The following is a 24,090-nucleotide window of genomic DNA, read 5'->3' as shown; positions in this document are numbered from 1 at the left end:
ACACAACCTTTTCGACAGAGACTTTGTTTTTTACTTTCTTTTTTTACTTGTAAATGTTTGATTTCTATTGACAATACTGTAAAAAAAATGGTAACTGAAAAAATGACAAGCTTCCCTTGGCCAGGCCTTTGGCTTTGCCAATGCTTGTTTGCGCTTCAAGCTTCCTTTGTTTTGTCTTCCAGTAATGTTTTACATGGAATTCAATAAATAAAGTAGCCTGTTCTTTCAATATAGAAAGGACACAACAAGAGTGGCTTGGTGGATGTTTAGTGACAAGTGCATAATATTAAAAGAAGACATGCACATAGTGCTTGCGTTGTAGCTTTATTTGCTGGATATCAGTAATCACAAATACATTTTTTTAAAAACCTTCACAACTGGAATTCTGCTGTAACAGTGAAAATCAAAGCACTATTCTGAAGATTTTCATAATTCTAGTGAATGAAACCTGATCATTTTCTTCTTAATTCTCTTTGCCTCCCTTGTCTCTTATCCCATCTTCCTTTTTTGTATATCTCTCTGGCTATTTGGTGACCACTGACTGCTGAGTGGGAGAAGTGGGGAAGGAGAGAGGTAAAGAGAAGTTAATAGCAAAAAAAAAGGTGAAGTAGAGAGAAATGCGGTAGAGATAGAGGTGAGATAGAGAGCTAGGGAAAGATTAAAGTAAATGGATAAAGGTGTGATGGTGCAAAAGATAGATACAGAGATAAAAGGAAAATGTAAGTAGAGTGGTAGAGATGGGTAAGGTTTTAGACTGAGGTGTGCAGATAATGAGGTAGCAGTAGTGCAAATGGAATGTGGAGGGAGGAAGCATCTCTACAAGGGGAGTGATCCCTTTTCATTTTTTACTTACCATTAGGAGGCACAGAGTTCCTGCTTTCCTCCTGGGGATTTGTGAGTGGCCCAGATCAGGAGTTGCCTTCCCGTCAGGAGTTGCCTTCGTAAAGATTTTGGGGGCTAGGGGCAAGACCTATTGTGGACCTTCCTACTCAGAACAACTACTTTGAATTTATTATCCATTTTCAGCTGTGATGACAAACAGTATAGTATTATGTGTGGAAACTTAAGAATTGGGAGAAAGAAAGCATGCAAATCCTCACGCTGCATGTTGTGCCAGCCAAACCGTACTAAAAGAAAGACAGACATTGATAACACTGCTTAGTTTTAGGTTATTCTGAAGCAGAGAGATGGATACAACAGAAAGAAAGACAGACAAAAATGAACTGTGAGGTTGAGAGAGGGTCAAAACTTAATGCAGGACAGGAAAACAGGTCAGACAAATGGATTACTCAGAGAGAACTTTAGAGAAGGGGTAAAGGATAGAAAGAGATATGGTCTTGTGAGAAAGGTGAAGTTGAGATACAAGGATTAGGTAGAGAAAGAGACGGGAAGGCTATTACAGAGATAGAGGTGAATTAGAGAGTTATAAGAGTAATGAGATAGAGGGAGGTAAGACACGTGCTAGAAGTATATTGAGTTATTATGAAAAGTGTGTTAGAAAAGTTTGGTACAAAAGGTTGAAGCAAGAAGGAGGGGCACTGAGTGATGACAGAGGTAGTGAGAGAAGGGGTCAGAAATTAAAGACTGAGAGAGAGAGGCTACCCCCATTTGGCCCCAGCCTGAAAACCTCTGTAGGGTCTCAGAAATGTCCTTCTTCACTGAGGAATCAGTGACTCCTGTGAGGCTGTCCTGTACGAGGTAGTAGTCTCCTCAGCTACCTCTCTATAGAGGCAAGGCTCTTGTTGACCAGCCAGGGAGCTGTGGGGTGATATTAGCTAGTACGTAGGTGTCAAGACATCTCAGAGGAATCAAATGCTTGCTGCTCTTCCACACTATCAGCAATAGATCCTTTCCTTAGCACTCCTTCTAAGGCAGAGGTCTTCCAACTGTGGGGTGTGTCCTTCCGGGGGTCTGTGGCTGCATTCCCTGTGGTGGTGGGGACGCAAAAACCTCTGCAAGTACTTGTAAATGAAGATTACCTGGAAGTGTGACCCTGTTTATTTGGCATGTGAGGCTATTTTCATTTACAAGCAAGACTGGAAGTGCATAAAAGTAAACTGTGATCCAGAGTGCAATGGGAGCGAGGGTCAGTGAAAGTGGTGGCAATGTGAAAGAGGTAGCTAACCAAAACAAAATATTCTGACAGTATTTTGTTGTTTATTGCATTCTTAACTTAATATAAAATAACACACACAAAGCTTAAATGAAAGTAATCGCAAGTTAAACTGATCAGTGAGAAATGAACTCTTTAACATTATGACACCACAGTTGGTTAATGCAGTCACTTCAGATGTCTGTGTATATGAGACAGAGAGGCACATAATTGAATCCTAGTTGGCACAGTGAGGAATACTGACTTGTGTATTTATAGTGCTATGAGGTTACAGCTTGTGATAGAAAGCACTGATTATGTAAGTCATTATTTTAAAATAGTATTAAACACAGTACAATCTATGCTGCCTCAAAATGATGTAGTGTTTGAGATAAAACAAGAGAATTACAAATCGATATTTTAGCAAAACATAATCAGACTGCACCTAATGGAAAATGTTTTGCAAGAAAGGATGATAGCAACTTTATTTCACCTCCTAAAAATAAATCTTTGTCATCATGAAGCTTTAATGGATGCCATCAATTAAAGCCTTGTGAGAAGGCCAGCTTCTTCTTTAACTCTCTGACCTCCCCTTTCACTTTGGGGGCAGTCTCACCCTAATCATCTGGACCCCTGGGGCCTCAGAGCAATGTCCCAAGAGAAAGTGGAAAGAAGTGAGTTCCGCGGATAGTGTCAAAGATATGGCCAAGAAGAGGGGGCACTGTGTGGTAGCTCGTTTTTTTTGTTTTGTTTATAGATGGACAGACAGCTTCCTTAGAGAGATGCCCCATAGGAAGGGAGCAGTATATGGGGCTTTTTTTCCGAAGGGCTGTTGCTGCTTTTGTTGCAGGATGCACTGTGATCAATAGTTTAAGTAACCACTGCACCCCAATATTGGCTGTCATAATACAAAAAAGAAGAGTGGGAGCCCATTGTCCTTGCTTGTGTTAGGGCCTATATCATCCTTTCTTGTTTTAACTCAAAAGGGCAGAAAGTATCATTGGTCCTGCAGGTAAAGTGGTGCCACGGTCCAGCGGTGTGAAGAGACAACTGGATCCTAATCATTGCTGATCTGCTATGATTTTTTTCTTGCATTAGGGCTTAGTGCACACTTTGTGAAACTTGAAGAAGAGGAGACACTTTAGTTTGGCTTCAGAGAGGATTGGGAGAGGAGATGTGGCCTTATTTTAATCAAAGGGCAGTTGAGACGCCCGCTTTTGCAAAACAGTAGCTATCGTTAGTGAAGAAGGTGTAACAGTACTGGCGCCCAGGAGTCTAAGGGGCCCATTGCATCACAGTTATGACTGTCTCACTTTAAAAAAGGGGCATGGGGGCTTATTTTCCTTTCTAGCATTAGGAAAAAGGTCACCCTTGCGGAGAAAAGGGGGTGACGTTGGGAGCTCATTTTTTTCTTGAAAGGGATAGAGAGCGTGTTTCCACATTTGTGCTATGTTAAGGAATGTGGGGAAGTGGTGAAAGAGGCAGAGGTGATAGCCTACTACGCAGGACTTCAGTTCTCATTAGTGCAGTAGTTGCACTTGCATTTTGGCCTAGGAGTGCAAGTGGCTCATAACCACCTAATTATGGGTAGCAGTATGTTTGGTTCAATAATTTTTTTTGTTTGATGTATTTGCTGTTTTATAAGACTCATATTTAGTGTGGATCATGAGCTACTGAAAAGGTACTCCTAATATGATCTCATAAGGTCAGCCCTGTCTGTCCTACTCTTTCAATCCTTGCCACAAAGTTTTGGCAGCGGTGTGCTTAGGGGCCTCAGAGCAAAACAATTTGAAGACCTTGGTTCTAAGGAGTCAGGGATGCTGATGCCAGGCAGTGTTGTTGCACTACTTTTTTATTTTGCCTTTCTGCTTCGGAAGTATGGAGTTTCTTCCTATGGCAAACTGGAGGGGGAGTCTTTTTTTTTTTGTTATTTATTTAAATAGCGCAAACTCGACTGGAAGATTGGAGCACTTCACATGAGCACCTGTTAAATTTGCAGCCCCGTTTCTAAATTCTTCCCAAGTTTAGCAGTAAAAAAATGTACAAGCTGGCACCTTTTAAATAGGAAAAAGCACAAGGGAAACCCTCAACCTGGATCCCCTGCACAGCTGGAGAGCTGATAGTACAATATTCACTACACTCGGAAACTCGCCCCCGTAATGCTTTGCGGGTCATTCCTTTCACAACACATTTTTGTCCATAACTCAGCCTGTGGTGGTCCAAGGACAATGGAACTACCACTAAAACGTTCAGTTCAATGTGCTCTTTCTGTCCATCTCATCTTCGGAGGCCTCACACGAGGTTGGAGGTACCCAAAAAATCATAACCTCTCCGACCATTCAGTGTCTTTTAAGGCTCTCTAGCTGGAGCATTTGCTTTACACCTTGGAGTAGTTTGTGTTCTAAGGGCCCTTGTTTGTAATAATATTCTATCAGGCCTGACAGGCTTGAAAATGTGTAATGCACTATGACCTCTGGGGCTGAATATAGGTTACAATTCAATGCTCTCTGCCTTTCTATTTTTTGTGGTTATGCCCTCTAGTGGCTATCCATATGGTTACATGACCATGTTTCTTCCAAATGCTATTTTTATTCTGGTTCCCTCTAGACCACATGTAGGATGTTCTGACCATTACAGTCTAATGCCGAGTGTATGATGGAATGCCCAAAACAGTTTATTTCTGATAAAGGTTTAATTTTCTGCATGGCTAAATACTTATAAGGTCCCAAAAGCGCAACCTATTGGCTATGCCTATTACACTTTATCTTATATTAATAACAAATCTTTGTGTAACCTGGTCACTAAAGAATACAGATCCATGACTTCATTTATTTAGCACAAGTCAAGGTTTGCATATTCTCTTGATGCTTAAAGCATTCTATTGCAAGCCTAGTCAAAAGTGATAAAAAGAGTAATTGGCACGATCAGCAGTTTGGCATCCCGGGAACATAGTCATCTACCTAGCAATTGTCATTGCGTAGCAGATCAACTGTATTTGACCATGTCTGTTCTCCTCATCATATCTTGTACATCTGGATGTGTACGTTGGGCAGTTGCTTGGTTCTATTAATCTGTTACTCAGCAGGTGAATCTTTTATGACAGCAGTAACATATATATACATGTGTGTGTAGATAAATATATATATATATATATATATATATATATATATATATATATATATATATATATATATATATATATATTTGTTCTCCACACCATCACCAGTATGTAAGAAGCGGAACAGTGGAACCCCTCCTATTATCATGATTGCTATGGAAATGTATGAACTGAGAAGGATGGGTATTGAACAGAATGCTCCCTGCAGTTGAGGTCTGTTGTTTATGTTCTTCAACCAAGCCTGTTGCTTTGGCAACCAATAGAGTTACCCTCATCTTGGTAAAGGCTACTGCTATGTGCTGTTCTTTTTGTGCCATTAAACTGACCTGCAAAGGAAATGGTGTGCTGCTTCTTACATACTGGTGGCGGTGTGGAGAAATTTTAAATAGTAGACTGAGTGTGAGCGTGCTGGCACCATTGTCGCCTGGCGGGAAGCAGTTTGCTCGCTACAAACAGTGAGTGTAGATATCTTGTATCTTCTTGGTTAATTGCCCCATTCTGTGAATTTCTACATATTTTATTTTAATAGTGGATCCGCATCAAATATTCTCCAAATCTAGTCATTTGACCTAGACCAGTGACAGAAATGATGTACCAAAATAATTTTAGTTTGAAGTGTTCACTACCACAGCAATGTGGAATGAAGCACCCATTGAGGACAGAACCCCTTCAGCTGTTCAGTGCAGACTTATAAGGTCATCTCATTGTAAGACAAAGTATTAAAACTCAAATTATTAAAACAAAATATTTTAAAATTGGGTTGACCAGAAAAACCCGGATTATAGAATAATTGTCTTGGTACACTGAAAAAAGTATAAATTGTGCTTTTACACCAGCGGATATCAGAAACGACTAGGTGAACTATTTGATTCGACAAACAGTAGGGCCTCTCATGTACTTAAGCTAGGTATTGATCTAGAATTTAGAAATGCTCCAGACCTTATTTTGATTTTTCTTTTTTGTTAATTTTTCCTTCTAAAAGCGTAATTAAATATTTGTTTGTCTTGGTTTTCAGGATCAATGCTGTATCAAATGCGCAAGTGAGAGGTGACAGCTACAGTGATGGTTGCTTAGGAAGGACTGGTAGGTTTGTTTTTGCTAGAGCAATTAATACTGAACTGTAATTCTTCCATATAATTAGGGCTCCGGGTCTTATGGAATTTTTAATTTAAAAAAAAAAAACATTTCTGTCTGTATTTATCCATATTTTTTTTTTGTCCATCTTATTAGTATTTATCCATAGTCATTTTGTGGTTTGCGAATCAGTGGAGTAAAAAAAGGTACATTTCCACATTTATTTAACCGATAAACATGCACTCATACTTTGATACCGGTCTCATTTTAGCATATTCAGCAGCCAAATATAGCAAAACAATACACCCATAGGTAAATATTAGCAATTTTCTACAAATATGTTTTAACATATTCCTGTATTTAAAGATAACTTAATCTGTTTTTCAACTCCCCATGGATATGTTGTCTTGGAATTCACAATAGACGACATGCAGAGTCAATCATTATAAGCATAATTTTCAGTATTTTTCTACTTTTAAAAATTAATACACAAAGGAAGCATGTTGTTTTATGCCTGTATTTATTTGTAAAAATCAGTAAAAGCACAAAACTGGGAGCCTTAAATATACTTAGTGATGAGCCCTCTTTTCTCACAGGGATGCACTTGAAGATATATAGCTTGAATGTATGGCTATTTTATTATAGGAGAATTATGGGCTGTTCTTTTATTTTTTAACATAAAGATTATTATTTAGAACTTGGTGGATGAAGCACATCACAAAGAATTATCACATGTCCTTTTTGTCCCATATAACGTGTATTGCTTATTGAATTTTTCAGTAATCACAGATCAGCAAAATTAAAATAGCTCCTGAATGTTTGCCTGTTAACCTTTTCTTGCATCACTGAGAAAATTAATTAAACAGCATTCATTTGCTCGGTTTTTAACAGTAAGAAGGATTTGCTGAGTTTTTAAATGGTAATAAGAACCCAGAACAAACCATGGGGGTGGAGGAAATAGAGGTATGTAAACCATTACTACTACAATATCTTTGATCTCCATTGACCTCTTTACCCTACAGGTGACTGGCCAGTTCATCGAGCAGCCAACTTAAAATCCAATAAAGAGAGTCACTTCTCAATCTTGGTCTAATTCTGCCTCACTCGTCCACCTCAGTCTCACACATCTTGATCTTAAGGTTCCTGCCAGCCACTGTCATATGACACTTATCGTGGGGGTAAAACTGCTTGGAATTGGGTGGCAGCACCACTGTGCGTGGGTGACTGAGACAGTCCCACGCCGACTGGAAGCTGTGGGCCTGACCCACTCGGCTAGCAAGCAGCACCTCGCCTAAACGTAGAAAATAAAGGTGATTTGTGGCAGCCTAAAAACATGACACTTCGGCTCCTAAGGGAAGTTGTGTCGGAACAAATCTTTCCCTTTCTAACATTTGCACAAGTCTCACACATGCGAAGACATACAGAGAAATGCAGGATATGTTTCAATACATTTATTGAAGAAACTGCATTCTATGATAAAAGGCATGAGCTGCAATTACTAGGAAGATGAAGCATAATATATTGATGATTGTGACCGTTAGAGTAAAATATATAAACCGTCCCAGCATTCTGACATAATCATGAATCCTAGAATTCCTACCTACACTTCTAGCATCTAACATGAGAACATAGCAATGTTAGTCCTTCTGCCCCTACTAGTCCATTAAAGGAGCCCCCGACCCCATGCCTGTAGAGCAAGGGTCTGCCTGTTGGTCTGCTGGCAGTCCTCCCGGTTGGCAGAGCTGTTGACAAAGTGGTGCACTGCATAAGATGGTTGGCTGAAATGTCCCCTCTAACCTTCTTCAGCCTGTGTGCTGTTTATATAACAAAACTTGCTGTGTTCTGAGAACAGGCCTGAGTGATAATATGTCTTATGTTGAGAAGGTTGACTCTGTAACTCTTGGACTGGCAATGCCAAGTAAGCTGTTGTGTGCAGTGACTGCCTTTGGCAGAGTACAGAATGAAATGTCGTGCAAAGGAACTGACAAGAATATAAAAACAACCCTGCTAAAAAGCAAGCTGTACTATAATATAATATAATATAATAAATAAACAAATAAAACATGTATTTAGGTAAAAGGGCACAGGCCGCAGGCCTGAAGCTAAAATAAAGATGCACATTGTATGCGCTAAAAGAAAACCTACGACACCACTAAGTACTGCATTGCTTGTAGATCTCTAAAGGAGGATTCTTACCCTTCATACTTGATGTAGAGTTTGGCTCAGTATCATACAGCAGCTTCATGCCCCACTGTCAGCTATTCTGACCTACAGATTGCATTTCACGCCTCTTGTTTTGAGTGGTTTTGCTGAGATCAGGGAACCTCAGTATCTTATTGCATCAGCTTTAACTCTGATTTTAGAAACTAAAGTGGTAAAAGCCTCCTGGTGTGTTGTGGATCCAATTTCATGCGTTATAGTCCGTGCTTCAAGTGTCTTCTCCTTTGTGAGCCTCCAATTGTGTTTTAGCTCCTAATCCCAGCCCCTCAGTTGGTAGTAACTGCTGTAATAAGGTGTTTGATGTTCCTGGGTTAAGGCAATGGAATCACCACTGGAATCCTCCATTTCAAGGCCTAGGCTGTGTTAAGCCTCCCACATCATTCTTTAGTCTTACTATTGCTGGCATGGCAGCACTCTAAATTCATCTGCTGCTGGATGCCCATCATGCTCCTTCATTCGGCCCTGTAGCTTTGTAAGCCTGTGCTTCATACCACCTGCTTTGGCCGCCATCTGTGTCAATCTGTTTTTTAATTCTTCCAGGCTGTCCTCTATTGAAGACACCTTTTCATTATTTGGTGGTGACTGCCAATTCCTGCAGTCGGTCTTTCACCAAGGATTCAACCTGGCACTATTTCATCTACTTCCCTATTCTACTGTGAGGTAAAGGACCTTTGCAGGTTGAAAAAGTCTTTCTGTTGTGTTGTTGTCTACCAGTCACATCAGGCTGCAGTCACAAATTCTTCAAGCTCTCTGCATTCCACAATTTTCCCAACACACACTTTTACTTCCTCATTTCTATTGTTGCCACACCAGTCAACTGCAGGTGGTCATTGCTCTCCTTGGGGCTGAAACCCTGAGGAACCTCAAAAATTACTCTAGTGAGTTCCTCCAACTTAACTTCAGACGACCTCATCCTCCCATTGGAATATGCTGTGTGTTTTTGTGCCCTGAGAGTGAAAAAGACTTAATGAGCCACTCCAGCCTGCTTAGGCACCTTTTTGGATTTTTACAGGCTTGGAGGATGGATCTACTGCAGCTACTGCGAGCGATCTAAAGTGCTTTGGAGTGTTCCATCCAGACTATTGAGGGCTCCATCGATTCTGATTAAATATGTGTGCCCCAGTTTCCTTCCTTCATGGACCTCTGTCACTGTTACTGGCCCCATTGTAAAAGATGCACTGGAGCCCCATGCGACCATGTCTGTTCGAGAGCACTGCAAACTCTGTCCCCCACACCTCCCTAGGAACCTTTTTAAAAGGAAAGTGATCTTGCTCTTTTCATTATTGTAGTTGGTGGGTCTCTGCAGACATTGGACAGCAGGGAGTAACATATTTGCTCTGTGGTTGGAATCTGTCATACAGGATTGGCTACTTTCGTTCCTTTTTTGTAACTTCAGGGCCTCCTCAGCCTCAAGTATCTTTGCGTTTGTGTTATTCTCAGGTTGTTCCTGGGAGAGGAGGTGTGTTATATTTTGTTCTCATGTGCTAGTATGCAAAACATTTGATGTAAATTATAAGTATAGCAGTTTATCCCTGTCTGGACCTCTGAGCTGAATAGAATGGTTTTTGTTTTGTTTCCCTAAATGTGACTTGGAATATTTATTTTCCAAAAAGTTAGCTGTCTTTCATCGACGGGGATTTATGTCCTTCTGTTTGTCTTTCAAAATGAGGTATACGTCTGGTTTTAGTATTAAACGTGTTTTTTCTTTGGTGGTGTGCTTTAGTTGAATTACTGGATCGCACTACATTAAAGGTCACTGTTATATGTAGCTAAAATCCATAAATCTTAGTTTGCTTCAAGGTAGTGTGTTCTTTGTTTTCCTTTGCCCCGCTTGTAGTGTGACCCTTTGTTCAGGGTATAATGATTGGATGTTGGAGCACACAGTTGTCACTGTGTCTTAAATTGACAAAACTGTTTCTTCTTGACGCACAAAAAGGTGTGGCCATTTATTCCTGATATGCCCCACTGGGTGTTTTCTGTTGCTAATGATACCAGCTCATGTAGACTTCTCCATGCTTGTGTGTATATTGTGTTTTTACCAATGATAGTAGTTTTTAAAATGTGTACATAGGTTTGCAATGTTCAGCAATATGAGGCTACGTCAAATGCTCCCAGAATGCTCTCTGAGTAGAAGCAAACATGTGCAGAAGCTTGAAAGCAAGATTGAGAATTCTTCGCTTTTAAAATAAAAGGTTCACAAAAAATGCAACTAGGAAAAAAGTGTTTCTAAAATCCTGTGAAATTTTAGGTACCACTTCTTTGAAGCATCACAGAGTAAAATGTATTGATGCATGCCAGGATTTTCAAAAATATTCAGAATGGAAAATCAGCGTAACCAGTTTCAACAAGATTATGGGAAACATGAAAATAAACAAGCATTGGCAAAGCAGCCAGTAGGTCCAACATTAGTGGTCAGCCTTTTGAGTCTGTCAATGCATGTCTTGTTTTGACATGGTTTTTGTAAAACATTATTGTTGGGGGAGCTACAGGGCCATCCCTTTTATAAAAAACACTCGCAAAAATATTTTTGGTCTCAAAATGCACACATTGCCAAAGCAGTTCCTGGTACTGAACAAAACTACTTTGTGTGCTGATATGCTCCTTGTAAAAGAGAACAATGCTGTCACTCATAGTGAAGCCAGCAGATATATAGAGAAACAGAATTCTAATAAAAACAAAAGGTCTTGGTTAATGCTAGACCTAATTAGGGCCCCAATTCTTAAAGTCACAAAAGTGCACCAATGATATATGTCCTAGCATTATCAAGAAATTACAGAAGTAGGCCAGGAAATTGTACTCCTAGAAAATATTTGTGGACTGCTTTTTAGCATGAGCAAATGTGTATATGTAGATCTACTCATGCGAAAATCTGTTGAGTGTTTACAAGTTCACTTTCCTTCCAACCACTTTGACCCACCCCTGGAAGAAAGTTTACTTCTGCCCTTGTCAGGAATACATTTTCGCATTATGGGAAGGATTAGAGAACAGCCTGGGAAAACCCCCAAAACATGCAAGTTAGTAGGTTTGCACATGCTGAAAAGGTCATTCCAACCCTGGAACTATTGCTTACGGCTACCTAAAGCCCCAGTATGTACAGCTGTGGAAAGGTGGCAAAATAAGGGAAGACGCGGAGGTGAGGCCCAGTGAATACTGCTCTCATCCGGAGCACACCAGTGACTTTTAGAGCCCTGACCATTGCACTGCGCGAGCAGGAGACAGGCACCAAGATCTGTGTGGCCGATAGCACCAACTGGAGGCAGAAGTGCAACTGCCAAACAGACCCCCTCCTTTTCTGGCCACACCCCTCCTGGAGTTGTGGGGTGCTCCCAGCTCTGCCCCAGACAGGGTTGGCAGCTCCTGATACCCCTGGGGGGGTTAATCTGGCCTTGTGCTCTACGGCCCCACCTAGCTCCACCCTGGACCTCTTAGCTCTTTACAGGGAGATGGGTACGCAGTGGCACGAGGAGCATTGCCTGCTGGTAGCTGCTGAGCCACCACCAATGATTGACGTCTCTTGGAGAACTGTGGTGAGGCTGAACAAGTGACCCCGGAGGATGGAAACCCTGTTAGAAGCGAGATATGAACCGTGACGCTCCTGCCTTGGAACCGGTGAGTGTTAAGATCATCTGGACACCCAGCAACCCCTGCGACCTTAGATGGCCATCACTGGACTGAGGGGAGTGGGGGAGGTGATTCATGACCAAAGCTGCTGGAAGTGGCGGCAGAGAACAACAGTGAAGGCCTCACTTCAGACACCCGAACAGACCTTCCCATTGGCATCCTTCTATTTCTGGATAACTGAAGGAACAAGTGAAACCACATTGGGGCCAGGGCAGGTGGCATCAGAGGTGGGGTGAGAGGCCCCTTACAGCCCTCACGCATCAGTAGCGATTGGCTTGTTGCCCTGACACCATCAGAACTGGTACTGCTAAGCATGTAGTGGGTAAGACAGATATGCCAGGCCTGATATAGGCCACCAGAGTGGGAGGCGGACTAGTTGGAGCACTGCCCCTGGAAGGAACTATAGGAGCAGTATAAACACCCCCCTTGGGTGGTGAGACCCCATGTGACCAACAATAAGGAGTGTAGGGACAGCGGGCGGCGCCACAGGGGGGGCCCCAATGTTGGGCCTGACTATTTGGAGAACACACCGTTCTCAGCTTTGCTGCCTTAGGGCAGAGAGACATCGGGAACTGCCACTCTATCCAGTTACACAGTCTGGTTGCACCCTTCCTCTTCTGTTGCCCTCTTCCTCTTCTGTTGCCCTCACCTGAACCTACGAAACTCCCTGTTGACTTGGGGAAACCTGGGTCTAGACAGTCTAGCATTCAAGTGGGTGCAAGTGATCCCACCATGACTGCATCTGGGGATGCCGACTGGTCTGAACACACAGTGCCTCCCCTGCAACTTCTACTAGACAAAATACTAGTGGCTATAGCAGACTCTAAATCCACACTCCAACAGGACATTAGTGCTGTCCCAATGGGACTGGGTCTGCTGAAAGCTGACCACCATAACCTAGCGGACCAGGTGAAAGAAGTAGAGCATGGGTTTGAAGAAATGCATCCTACACAAGTGGAGCTGTCCCTACAGGGCACAACCCTGAACTACAGGGTGAATACATTAGAATATTGAGCTGAAGATGCAGAAGGCCGCAAGTGGCTGAACAATGTTCATATCTTGGGTTTCCCAGAAAAAACAAAAGGCAGAGACATGGTGTCCTACCTTGAACACTGGCTGTCGACAGAAGTTACCCTAAACCTCCTAATAGCCTTCTTTGCCTTAGAAACTTCCAGCAGCATCTAGCCAATGGCCTCTCCCACTATTGACCAGGCTACTCCATTTCAGGGATAGGGATGTTCTGCTGAAAAAGACACGAACAGAAGGTCCATACATCATCGGAAATGTTCCCAGACTATGTTGCTGCAGTGCAGGCTAGGAGGCCCTCCTTCCTTGAGGTGAAAAGGGAACTTAGGGAAGAGGGCCTTCAGTATTCCTTGATATTCCCAGCCAAGCTGAAGATTCTCCGGGATGGTTTAGCTCACTTTTGTGAAGACCCTCAAGCGGCACAGGACAGGCTGGATGCCTACAGAGCAAGAACAACCCCACCAGGCCCTAGAAGGGTGACTGGACAGAACAAGCAGAGACCTAGGAAAAAACCTAGCAGGGCTAGAAGCAGAGGAACACTGAACCCAACCAGGAGCCTGGCTGAACAGGAGAGAGAGTGCGGCTGCACTTCAGACAACAGCATACATTATGGTACAGTCAGTTTCGGAAACAGAAATCAGCTGTCCATTGGAGAGACAGTCATCGGAGTCGGAGGGATCTGTGTTGGATGGTGGTGGGTCTCCCTGTCGTGACCCCATAATCATTTGATGACTTTCTCTAATTTGGTAGTAACATGCAGAACTTGGTATGCTGTCCTTTGCAATACTTTACAGTTGGTGAGGTACTAAGGACAACTGCAAACACCACCTGCCACTATTCTACGGCCCTGTATATGGGAGGTGAGGTGACTGCCCAAACTTAAGTCCCTGAACAGCCAGAACAGGGGCTTGAGGCCTTGAGAAGGCCGGAGTGGAATGCTGGTGTCGGAGTAGTTTTGCCTGCCCCCTCACCACTTGGCCACTCCTAGGAGTCTAGTGAGCCTTGCATATGACTCTGTAACAGTACGTTTGGGGACTCGGCTGTTGCTGGCCTGCCCTGGGTATGGGGAGTTCGAAGTTGAGACGCATATTTGCCTCAGGGAGTGTAAAGTTTATTGAGGTGGGAGGTGTGAGTCTGGGGTTGGTCTGGGGGTGGCTATTTGGAACTAATGGCAGGATTGACTAGACAGATACAAGGAACCCAAGGTTCATTTGTATGACTTGGAACATCCAGGGAATAGAGTCTGACTTGGAACATCCAGGGATTAGGGTCTGAATCTAAGCAGCACAATATTCATAAATATCTTAGATGCAGGTGGTGCACTTTGCGATGCCATCTCATGGGAATACAAGTGGAGCGGCTGTGGCGTGTGTGGTGCAGCCAGTTGTATGCCACCTCTTACTCTGCTTAAGCAGATCAGGGTTAGGACCCCATTTGAACTTCCACACTCCTCAATAGATAAGGACGGGTGATAGGTTCAGGTCAGGGGCAGACTATTAGGGAAGGAGGTGACCTTGGGGAGCATCAATGCACCCAATCAGGACCATTCACTATCTGCACCCTTAGGGCATCTGGCAAGCAAGGACCTGCTCATTGGGGGAGGTGACTTCAGCTGTGTCACAGGCATGCTTCTGGACCGCTTCAACCGCCCCCCCTTTACCTTGACCACAGGCTCATAGAATAGCAGAAGGCTTCCATGAGTGGTTACAACACTGAGAGCTGAGTGATGTGTGGTGCACTCATCATGGTATAGAACAGGACTACTCCTACTATTCCCACATTTATGCACTGACCCTAGGCTAGACAGATGTGTGCTCAGGGCTAGGACTCCATTTGAACGTACACACTCCTCAATAGATAAGGAAGGGTGATAAGTTCAGGTCAGGAGCAGACTATTAGGGAAGGAGGTGACCTTGGGGAGCATCAATGCAACCAATAAGGACCATTCACTGTCTGCACCCTTGGGGCATCAAGCAAGCAGGGACCTGCTCATTGGGGAGGGAAGGGTGACTTCAGCTGTGACCCAAACATGCTCCTGGACCGCTTCAGCTGCCCCCCTTTACCTGGACCACAGGCTAATAGAATAGCATTGTGGTTACAACACTGAGAGCTGACTGATGTGTAGTGCACTCATCATGGTATAGACTGGGACTACTCCTTCTATTCCCACATTTATGCACTGACCCTAGGCTAGACAGATGTGTGCTCAGAGAGTTTCAGTTAATACGTGACTTTTACTGAATACCTTGGTCGCACCCTCTCTGCCCACACCCCACTGCTTCTGGGGTTCCTGTCAATCAATGATAGACCAGTGATACTTACATGGCAACTCCAGCCGACAGCACTTGAAGATGCTTGCTACAGAGAATCCCTTCACAACACCATCACAGAGTATTTTACCAGTTATCGAGACTCTGCATCATCTGCCTTTATAGAATAGGAGGCCTTTAAGGTGGTGATCTGTGGCCTCTGCATGGGACAGTCAGTCAGAGTCTGCAGGGAACTAAATGAGTAGCTACGTACTCTAGATGCCATACTTCATGTGCTAAACAGTTGTTTAGGAGCAGATCCCTTTACACATCATAGGCTTCTTGAAGCGAATCAATCAATCAATAATATTTATAAAGCGCGCTACTCATCCGTGAGGGTCTCAAGGCGCTAGGGGGTGGGAGTTACTGCTGCTCGAAGAGCCAGGTCTTGAGCTGCCTCCGGAAGGCGAGGTGGTCATGGGTGGTCCTGAGGTTGGCGGGGAGGGAGTTCCATGTCTTGGCCGCCAAGTAGGAGAAGGATTTCCCACCTGCCGTGGTGCGGCGGATGCGAGGGACGGCGGCGAGTGCGAGGCTGGTGGAGCGAAGTTGACGGGTGGGCGTGTAGAAACTGAGGCGACGGTTGAGGTATTCAGGTCCCTTGTTCTGGAGGGCTTTGTGTGCGTGGGTGAGGAGCCTGAAGGTGATCCTTTTGTTGACGGGTAGCCAGTGCAGGTGTCTCAGGTGGGCGGAGATGTGGCTGTAGTGGGGTGTGTCGAGGATGAGGCATGCGGAGACGTTTTGTATTCACTGAAGACGTTTCTGGAGTTTTGCGGTGGTTCCTGCGTATAGGGTGTTTCCGTAGTCCAGGCGGCTTGTGACAAGGGCGTGGGTCACAGTTTTTCTGGTGTCGGCGGGGATCCAGCGGAAGATCTTTCGGAGAATGCAGAAAGTGAGGAAGCAGGAAGACGAGACAGCGTTGACTTGTTTGGTCATGGTGAGAAGCGGGTCCAGGATGAATCCGAGGTTGCGTGCGTGGTCTGAGGGGGTTGGTGCGGTGCCCAGGGCCGTGGGCCACCAAGAATTGTCCCAGGCGGACTGGGTGTTTCCGAGGATGAGGACTTCCGTTTTGTCTGAGTTCAGCTTCAGGCGGCTGAGTTTCATCCATTCTGCGACGCCTTTCATTCCGTCCTGCAGGTTGGTCTTGGCGGTGGTAGGGTCCTTGGTTAGGGAAAGTATCAGCTGGGTGCCGTCGGCGATTATGTTGATGTTGTGTTTGCGTGCGATGTCGGCGAGGGGGCTCATTTAGACATTGAAGAGAGTCAGGCTGAGCGAGGAGCCCTGTGGGACGCCGCAGATGATCTCGGTGGGATCCGAGCGGAACAGCGGGAGGTAGACTCTTTGGGAGCGGTTAGAGAGAAAAGAGGCGATCCAGTCCAGGGCCTGTCCTTGAATACCGGTGGAGCGGAGGCGGGATATTAGGGTACGGTGGCCGACAGTGTCGAAGGCAGCCGAGAGGTCGAGGAGGATGAGGGCGGCTGTTTCTCTGTTGTCCAGCAGAGTTCTGATGTCATCGGTGACTGCGATGAGGGTGGTTTCTGTGCTGTGGTTGGCTTGGAATCCGGACTGGGAGGGGTCGAGCAGGTTGTTGTCTTCGAGGAATTTGGTCAGTTGCTTGTTGACGGTCTTCTCGATGACTTTGGCCGGGAAGGGGAGGAGCGAGATGGGGCGGAAGTTCTTCAGGTCGCTGGGGTCCGCCGTAGGTGTCTTCAGGAGAGCGATGACTCCCGCGTGTTTCAAGCTCTCGGGGAAGGTGGCAGATGCAAACGAGCTGTTGATGAGGGTCTGGAGATAGGGGGGCGATGATGTCGTCGGCTTTGTTGAAGATGAAATGGGGGCAAGGGTCCGAGGGGTCACCGGAGTGGATGGTGTTCATGGTAGTTTTGGTCTCTTCCGCGCTGATGTGTGTCCAGGCGTTGAGGGTGATGGCTGGGGCTTTGGGTTCTGTGGTGGTTGGCTGGGTCTGTGGACCAAAGCTGTCGTGTAGGTCGGTGATCTTTCGATGGAAGAAGGTAGCAAGGGAGTTGCAGAGTTCTTGTGAGGGCGTGATGGATTTGGAGCTGGCGTTGGGATTGGAAAGCTCTTTGACGATGTTGAAGAGTTCTTTGCTGTTGTGAGTGTTCTTGTCCAGTCTGTCTTTGAAGGATGTTCTTTTGGTGGCGCGGATCAGCTGATGGTGTTCGCGGGTGGCGATTTTGAGGGCAGACATGTTTTCTACGGTGTGGTCTTTGCGCCAGGTTTTCTCGAGGGTACGGCAGTTTTTTTTGGATTCCTTGAGGGCGTCTGTGAACCGTTGAGGTTTCCTGGTGTTGGTCTGTCTTGGGAGGCGTCTGAGGGGTGCGAGGTTGTCAGCCCAGTTGGTGATCCATTGTGTGAGGCTGAGGGCTGCGTTGTTGCCGTCGGTGGTGATGGTAGGTTGGTTGTGGCTGAGAGTGGAGAGTAGCTGTTCAGTGGAGATTTTGTTCCAATGTCTGCGTGAGATGGGTTGTGTGCGAAGGTGGAGAGTCTTGCGTCTGAAGGTGAAGTGGACACATCTGTGGTCAGTCCAGTGTATTACGGAGGAGTGGCTGAAGGATACGTGGTTGCTGGCGGAGAAGATGGGGTTGAGCGTGTGTCCGGCGATGTGGGTGGGGGTGTTCACCAGTTGCTTGAGACCGAGGTTGGCAAGGTTGTCGAGCAGGGTGGTGGTGTTGGTGTCGCTGTTCTGCTCCAGGTGGAAGTTGAGGTCTCCGAGGAGGATGTAGTCCGGCGAGACTAGGGCGTGCGGGGAGATGAAGCCTGTGATGGATTAGCTGAAGAGGGCGCGTGGACCAGGGGGTCTGTAGATGAGAGTTCCCCTGAGGGTGGTCCTGGGGTCGGTGTGGATCTGGAAGTGCATGTGTTCAGCAGCGAGGGGGGTGTCTTCAGTGGAGGTGGTGACGTTGATGGAGTTCTTGAATATGATGGCGATTCCTCCTCAGACTTGGTTGGTGCTGTCTCTCCTGGCGATCTTGTAGCTGTCGGGGATGGCTATGGCGATGTCAGGGGCCGAGGAGGCGTTCATCCAGTTCTCAGTGATGAATGCGACGTCCGGTGCGATAGAGTCCAGGAGGTCCCATAGTTCAATGGCGTGCTTGTGGACGGAGCGTGCATTGATGAGGATGCATTTGAGGTGGTTATTGGCGCGTGGGCTGGCGGGCGGGGTGCAGTCGCGGTGGAAGGTATGCTTGCAGGTAAGACATGCGAAGGATCCATGAGTGCGTTTCGGGTTGGCTTGGAAGCAGGTTGTAGAACGTCCCGGGTTGAGTGGGTGGAGGGAGGCGGGGTCGTAGCGGCGCTGCGGGGTTTGGGAGTGATGGGGGCCAGGGGTCGTGGCGCTGGGCGCGGTCCAGGCGCGGACTGGCGCAGACAGGCTTGCCTTTGGCACGCCAGCGGCGCGGCCGCACAGCGGCTGCCATAAGAGGGAGGGGGGAGGAGGAGTCAGCTGGAGGCGGGAGGGGGGGCGACGAATGGGAGCAGGGGGGGCGGGGCCGCACCGGGCTGGCGGCGGGAAAGCAGAGGGCGGGGGGGTCAGATAGAAGGGAAAGAAGAGAAAGAAGGGAAAGTGTGAAAAAGAGGAAAAACCACAGGAGAAGGAGGCGAAAAACGAGGAGCAAGGGCAGGAGGAGAGCAGAGGAAAAGCGAAGAAGAATGGACGAGGGAGAGAGCGGAGGAGGAAAAATGGACTACAGAGGAAGAGCAGAACACAAATGAAATGGACTACAGAGGAAGAGCAGAACACGAAGAAAATGGAGTGCAGAGGGAGAGCAGAAAACGAAGGAGAATGGAGTGTAGAGGAAGAGCAGAAAACGAAGGAAAATGGAGTGTAGAGGGAGAGCAGAAAACAAAGGAAAATGGAGTGTAGAGGGAGAGCAGAAAATGAAGGAAAATGGAGTGCAGAGGGAGAGCAGAACACGAAGGAAATGGACTACAGAGGAAGAGCAGAACACGAAGGAAATGGACTATAGAGGAAGAGCAGAACACGAAGGAAATGGACTACAGAGGAAGAGCTGAAGCGAAGGAATGTCACAGTACCATGCTGGAACTCCTGCAATGTCACAACTATAAAAATTACAAAGCCCGGGCTCACGAAGAGGAGGATAAATCGGGGAGGCTCTTGGCACGGCTCATTCGACCTGAACTCTGAGGCACACCCATTAGGCATCTCCGGGTCAGCTACGGGGGTGCAAATCTACTCCCCGGGGGCCATTAATGATGTGTTTAGGGATTACAGTGAGGAGCTCTACTTCTGTCAGGAGCTACTCCTAGAAGGTTCACAGGATGAATTCCTGGACCGTCTGCCACTCTCAAAGCTGCCACCGGAGGCACAGAAGGTCATTGGAGGACCAGTGACAGTGAAGCAGATAAAGCATGCCACTGAGGAAATGGCCACAGGCAAGATCCCTGGACCAGATGGACTCCAAGCAGACTTTTTCTCTGCATTTGTAGGTCAATTCATTTTGAAGCTGGAATTGCTATACACTGAGTACCTGAGGATGGGCCGGTTACCCGACTCCATGAGGAGCGCAACAGTGATACCTCTCTCTAAGACAAAGGTCTTGGGCACACCCATCTCCGCATTACACCTGCTGTCCATGCTAAACACTTAAGTAAGATTCTAGCATGTAGATTGCTCCCCTATATGTCGGTTCAGGTCCATAGGGACCAAATCTGTTTCATACCGAACCACAGTATCTCCCTTAACCTAAGGAGATAGTACCATGTTCCCACCCTGAGGTGCAGGCTTTACTGGAGGCAATGCTCATGTCAGTGGACCTCGAGAAGGCCCTTGACTCGATAAAGTGAGACTTCTTAACAAGGATCATGCGTAAAATGGGACCGGGGGAAGGCTGGATTAAATGGGTCACACTTCTGTACACTGGGTCGAAGGTGAAGGTTAAGACTGGCACTACAATCTCCAACATGTATTACATATTTCATGGCATGAGGCAGGGTTCTCCCCCTATCTTCCCTACTATTCACCTTGGCCATTGAACCCCCAGCGGAATTATTTCGAAGGGAGGGTGGAGGCATTGGTGTAAATGATGGTCATGAACATATCATCTTGCTTTATGCAGATGACCCCCTCCTGCACCTGTTTGACGACCCTTGAGGGTTGCTGGTGGCGATCCGCTGCTCGGAAAAATTTGGGGCACTTTCGGGCTGACGTGTAAACAGGGCCAAAACCTGTATGATCCCCAGCAGACAGGGAGCTCACCAACCACCTGACCATCCTCTGGGACCTATGTGGTCACCCACAACCTTTAAATATCTGGGCATTCAGATATATCACAGCCTGGATGACTTGCGAGAGGGTAAACTAGGAAGAGCAATTTGCTCCCTTAAAACCAATGTCACTTTTTTGAGATCCCTGCGATTGCCCATTATGGCCCAAATATAATTTTCCAAAATGGTGATGCTCACTCGCCTGCTTTCTTCACAAATATCTTGGTTAGGGTTCCTGTTGCATGGTGCATACAGTTAGATATTCTGTTTTATGACCAGATATGTGATGAGAGCAACCATAGAATGTCGCTCAAGTTCCTGAGACGTCCATTGAAGGCAGAGGACTGGAGGAACCCGACTTTGAACTGTACTATCTGGCAGCACGATGCAGTGGGTCGCCCAGTGGCTTGATGGGTCCCAAAGGGATGAGATGGACGATTGACCTTATGGGCTTGACCCCTCCCCTCCCCCCCCCCCCCCCCCCACTCCCCCCCACTCCCAAAGCCCCCAATGAAGGAATTTGGCTGGCCTGGCTGCTACATCCTGAAGTGTCTGTTCCACAACCCAGCACCCTGTTACTGGTGGCCCTGAATGTTGGCGCTGCTGCATGGCGCGGACCTGGAGAGCACCGCTCTATGCCCCTGTCTTGCCGTTGATGGGTCTACTGCATGGGGACCCTATTGCTTATTTTACTGCCACTAGCTCTGATTGGACCGTGGCTGGAATGATGATGGTAGGAGACTGCTACCAGTCGGCCACTCTCATACCTCTAGAAGAATTATACAAGCAACTTGCACTGCCCCATGGTCAGTTTAGGACCTTTGAAGCATTGGTATGGACTTTAGCAGGCCTTTGGGATGGGGCAAACTTACACCCCATGCAGTACTGCAGCTCTTGCTCTCTGTGGTGTTGGCGTGGCACCTAGTGATGTGGTTTTATGGGTCCCTGAACAATATGGGTCAGAGACCATTGCTGACCCTTAGGGCCAGATGGGTTGGGGTTTTAGGCCGCACACACAGATGGGGAATGGAGTAATATATTAGCCTACCCTAAGAAGGTCCCTCGAAATGCGAGGCTGAAATTCCTACAATTTAATGTTGTGCACATGTCCTATCCCCCTCACCCCGACTGCAGGTCATACACCAGGGGGAGCCTCATGAATGTCCCAGGTATTGGCTACCTCATGCAGATTTCCACCATATGACATGGGGATACTCTATCCTTCCGCTGCTTGCATATGGCGCTGGGTCGCTCTCTTCCTTGCACAGTGGAGGCCTGCCTCCTGGGAGGGTTCCTCAGACCCAAAGCATGCAAAGTAGGCACTTGGTCTCTCGACCTGGTCCTCATACAGGCCAAACCTAGAATAGCAATGTGTGGAAATCTGGGATGGGACCCGTGCTTGAGAGATGGGTAAGAGATGTGACTACCTGGGCCAGAGTCGAAGAAAAAGCCCTCCATAGGGAAGACGCCAGAGGGGTTAGGAAATACTCTATAGCTGAATTGTCGACGGGAGTACTGGGAAAATCTGGAAAGTGATTCACACTTAGGAAAGTGTGCTCAAGACGACCGGGAGGAGGTGAGCAATGAAGGCGACTCGGGGAGAGAGATGAAGTGCAACCACACGAAGGGGACCAGAACTCTTGATAGCTGAGGTGTTGCACCACGTTCCACACCTCCCAGAGTGCACCGTATGTGTCATGCCACTTACTCCATCGCTGAACTTAAGGAATTCTACCATAGAGGCTACCAGATACTCATACATGGCTCACACCGCTCCCCCGACCTATTTCCTATTATCTGAGAGTTGAATTCCCTGAGACACTTCACTTAAACTCAATTATTTGTTTCATTTTATTTTTTATTGTTTCCACAGTTATGGATTTTTTTTTCTTACCATCTCCCCAGTCCCCCTTATTCCTGACCCAGAGTCATTTGGGAAACCTGACACGGGAAGCGTTTTGTGTAAGCCCTGAAATCAAGCTCATAAAGGATTAGCAGCCGCATATTTGAGACTTTTCAAATGGAGAGCCATGGAGGATCAAAACCGGATGCAAGAGTCACTAACTGATTAGGAAAGCACGACTCACATGCCAATGACTGATGGAAACTATGTATTCTTGTAACCATGTTCATTTTCATTAGTCTTAATGAACTACCATCATGTTGAGATGACGTTGTCTACTATGTATTTGTTTGTATAACCACCAAATGCTAATAAACATATATTAAAAAAAAAAAAATCAGATGGAGGCATTTTCTATTGATAAGGCGGTTCCCAAGATTACTGTTGGTATCCCCTGTTGTATGCATTGGGGTGGTCAGTGCTCATAATACTGAGTTTTAAACATGGTCCTGCAAAAAGTATTGTAACCATATTATTAACAACCACATCTGAAAGATAAGCTTATACATATCCAAACAAAGTACATCCAGCACTCCGTAAAAAGACAGGCAACACTCCAAGTAGTGACTAAAAGTATTAGACCTTCTACATGGGTTTCATGATCCAGAAGTACAGCTATTTTAAAAACACACTCATGGCAACCATACTCAAACATCTAAAATGTTAACCAGATATTCCCCAACATGGAACCAGTTTACTAACATTATGGGCATTACCACTACTCATAAATGAATATATGGTTTATAAATTTAGAAGCATTAAGTTGTTGAAATTGATTTCATTCATTTGAACTGACAGTTAAGGTCATAGTACAACATAAATCCCCAAATAATGCGTAATTAATTCAGCCAAAGTGTGACATGTTTATTTCCTGTTGCATGATTTCATTCATTTTAGTGTTAATAATACATAAAAAAACATAAAAAACAGGAATTCAGTGTATATTTTGAGGTAAATGTTCCCTTTTCATATGTGGTTTAAATCCTATAATACTCATGATATGTTCAATAACAATTGGTGATATCAAATTGACGGCCCATCTTCTCTTTATCCTTGGTGACCAAAAATACATTTCAAAGACACAGAATATCCCAAAATGAGTCAAGATGAAGTCCATCAATCCGTAGCCATCCATTTATGATGTGCATATTCACATCACAGGCATTTCCATATGATTCGATTCACCTCGTACAAGAACATCTCCTTTATTCCTAGTCAATTCAATTCATCCTCGTGACTCCTTGAATCACATTAAATCAGTAGAGTGATATGCGTTTTATTTTCTCCATTCCTGTTTTCACCATGTTGTTCCATAACTGCATATCCAGCTGACTGGGTCTTGGATATGCTAACTGTACACCGGGGCAACAATCTCATTTTTAGGTTCAAGCTTACCAGACAATGCAGCCATCTGATTTGCTAACAACATCACGTGGACATTCAGAAAGCTTCCCTGGGAATGCATTCTGCCCATTGCTTACCCTTG

At 45.7% G+C, this 24,090-nt stretch overlaps 1 protein-coding gene across 6 annotated transcripts in view; it reads left to right on the top strand.

The window, feature by feature from the left end:
- TMEM50B (transmembrane protein 50B) overlaps nt 1-24,090 on the top strand; it is a 274,230-nt gene that overhangs the window by 216,174 nt on the left and 33,966 nt on the right. For all 6 annotated transcript variants that reach the window (XM_069202465.1, XM_069202466.1, XM_069202468.1 and 3 more), the window contains one exon: nt 6,226-6,293. In XM_069202465.1, coding sequence (XP_069058566.1) covers nt 6,226-6,293 — 68 coding nt within the window. The remainder of the gene's footprint in view (nt 1-6,225; nt 6,294-24,090) is intronic.

This window comes from Pleurodeles waltl, chromosome 8 (genome assembly GCF_031143425.1).
Source record: "Pleurodeles waltl isolate 20211129_DDA chromosome 8, aPleWal1.hap1.20221129, whole genome shotgun sequence".
Taxonomy (NCBI): domain Eukaryota; kingdom Metazoa; phylum Chordata; class Amphibia; order Caudata; family Salamandridae; genus Pleurodeles; species Pleurodeles waltl.
Note: the sequence above shows the minus strand (reverse complement) of the source record. Positions and strands in the feature narration are given on the sequence as shown.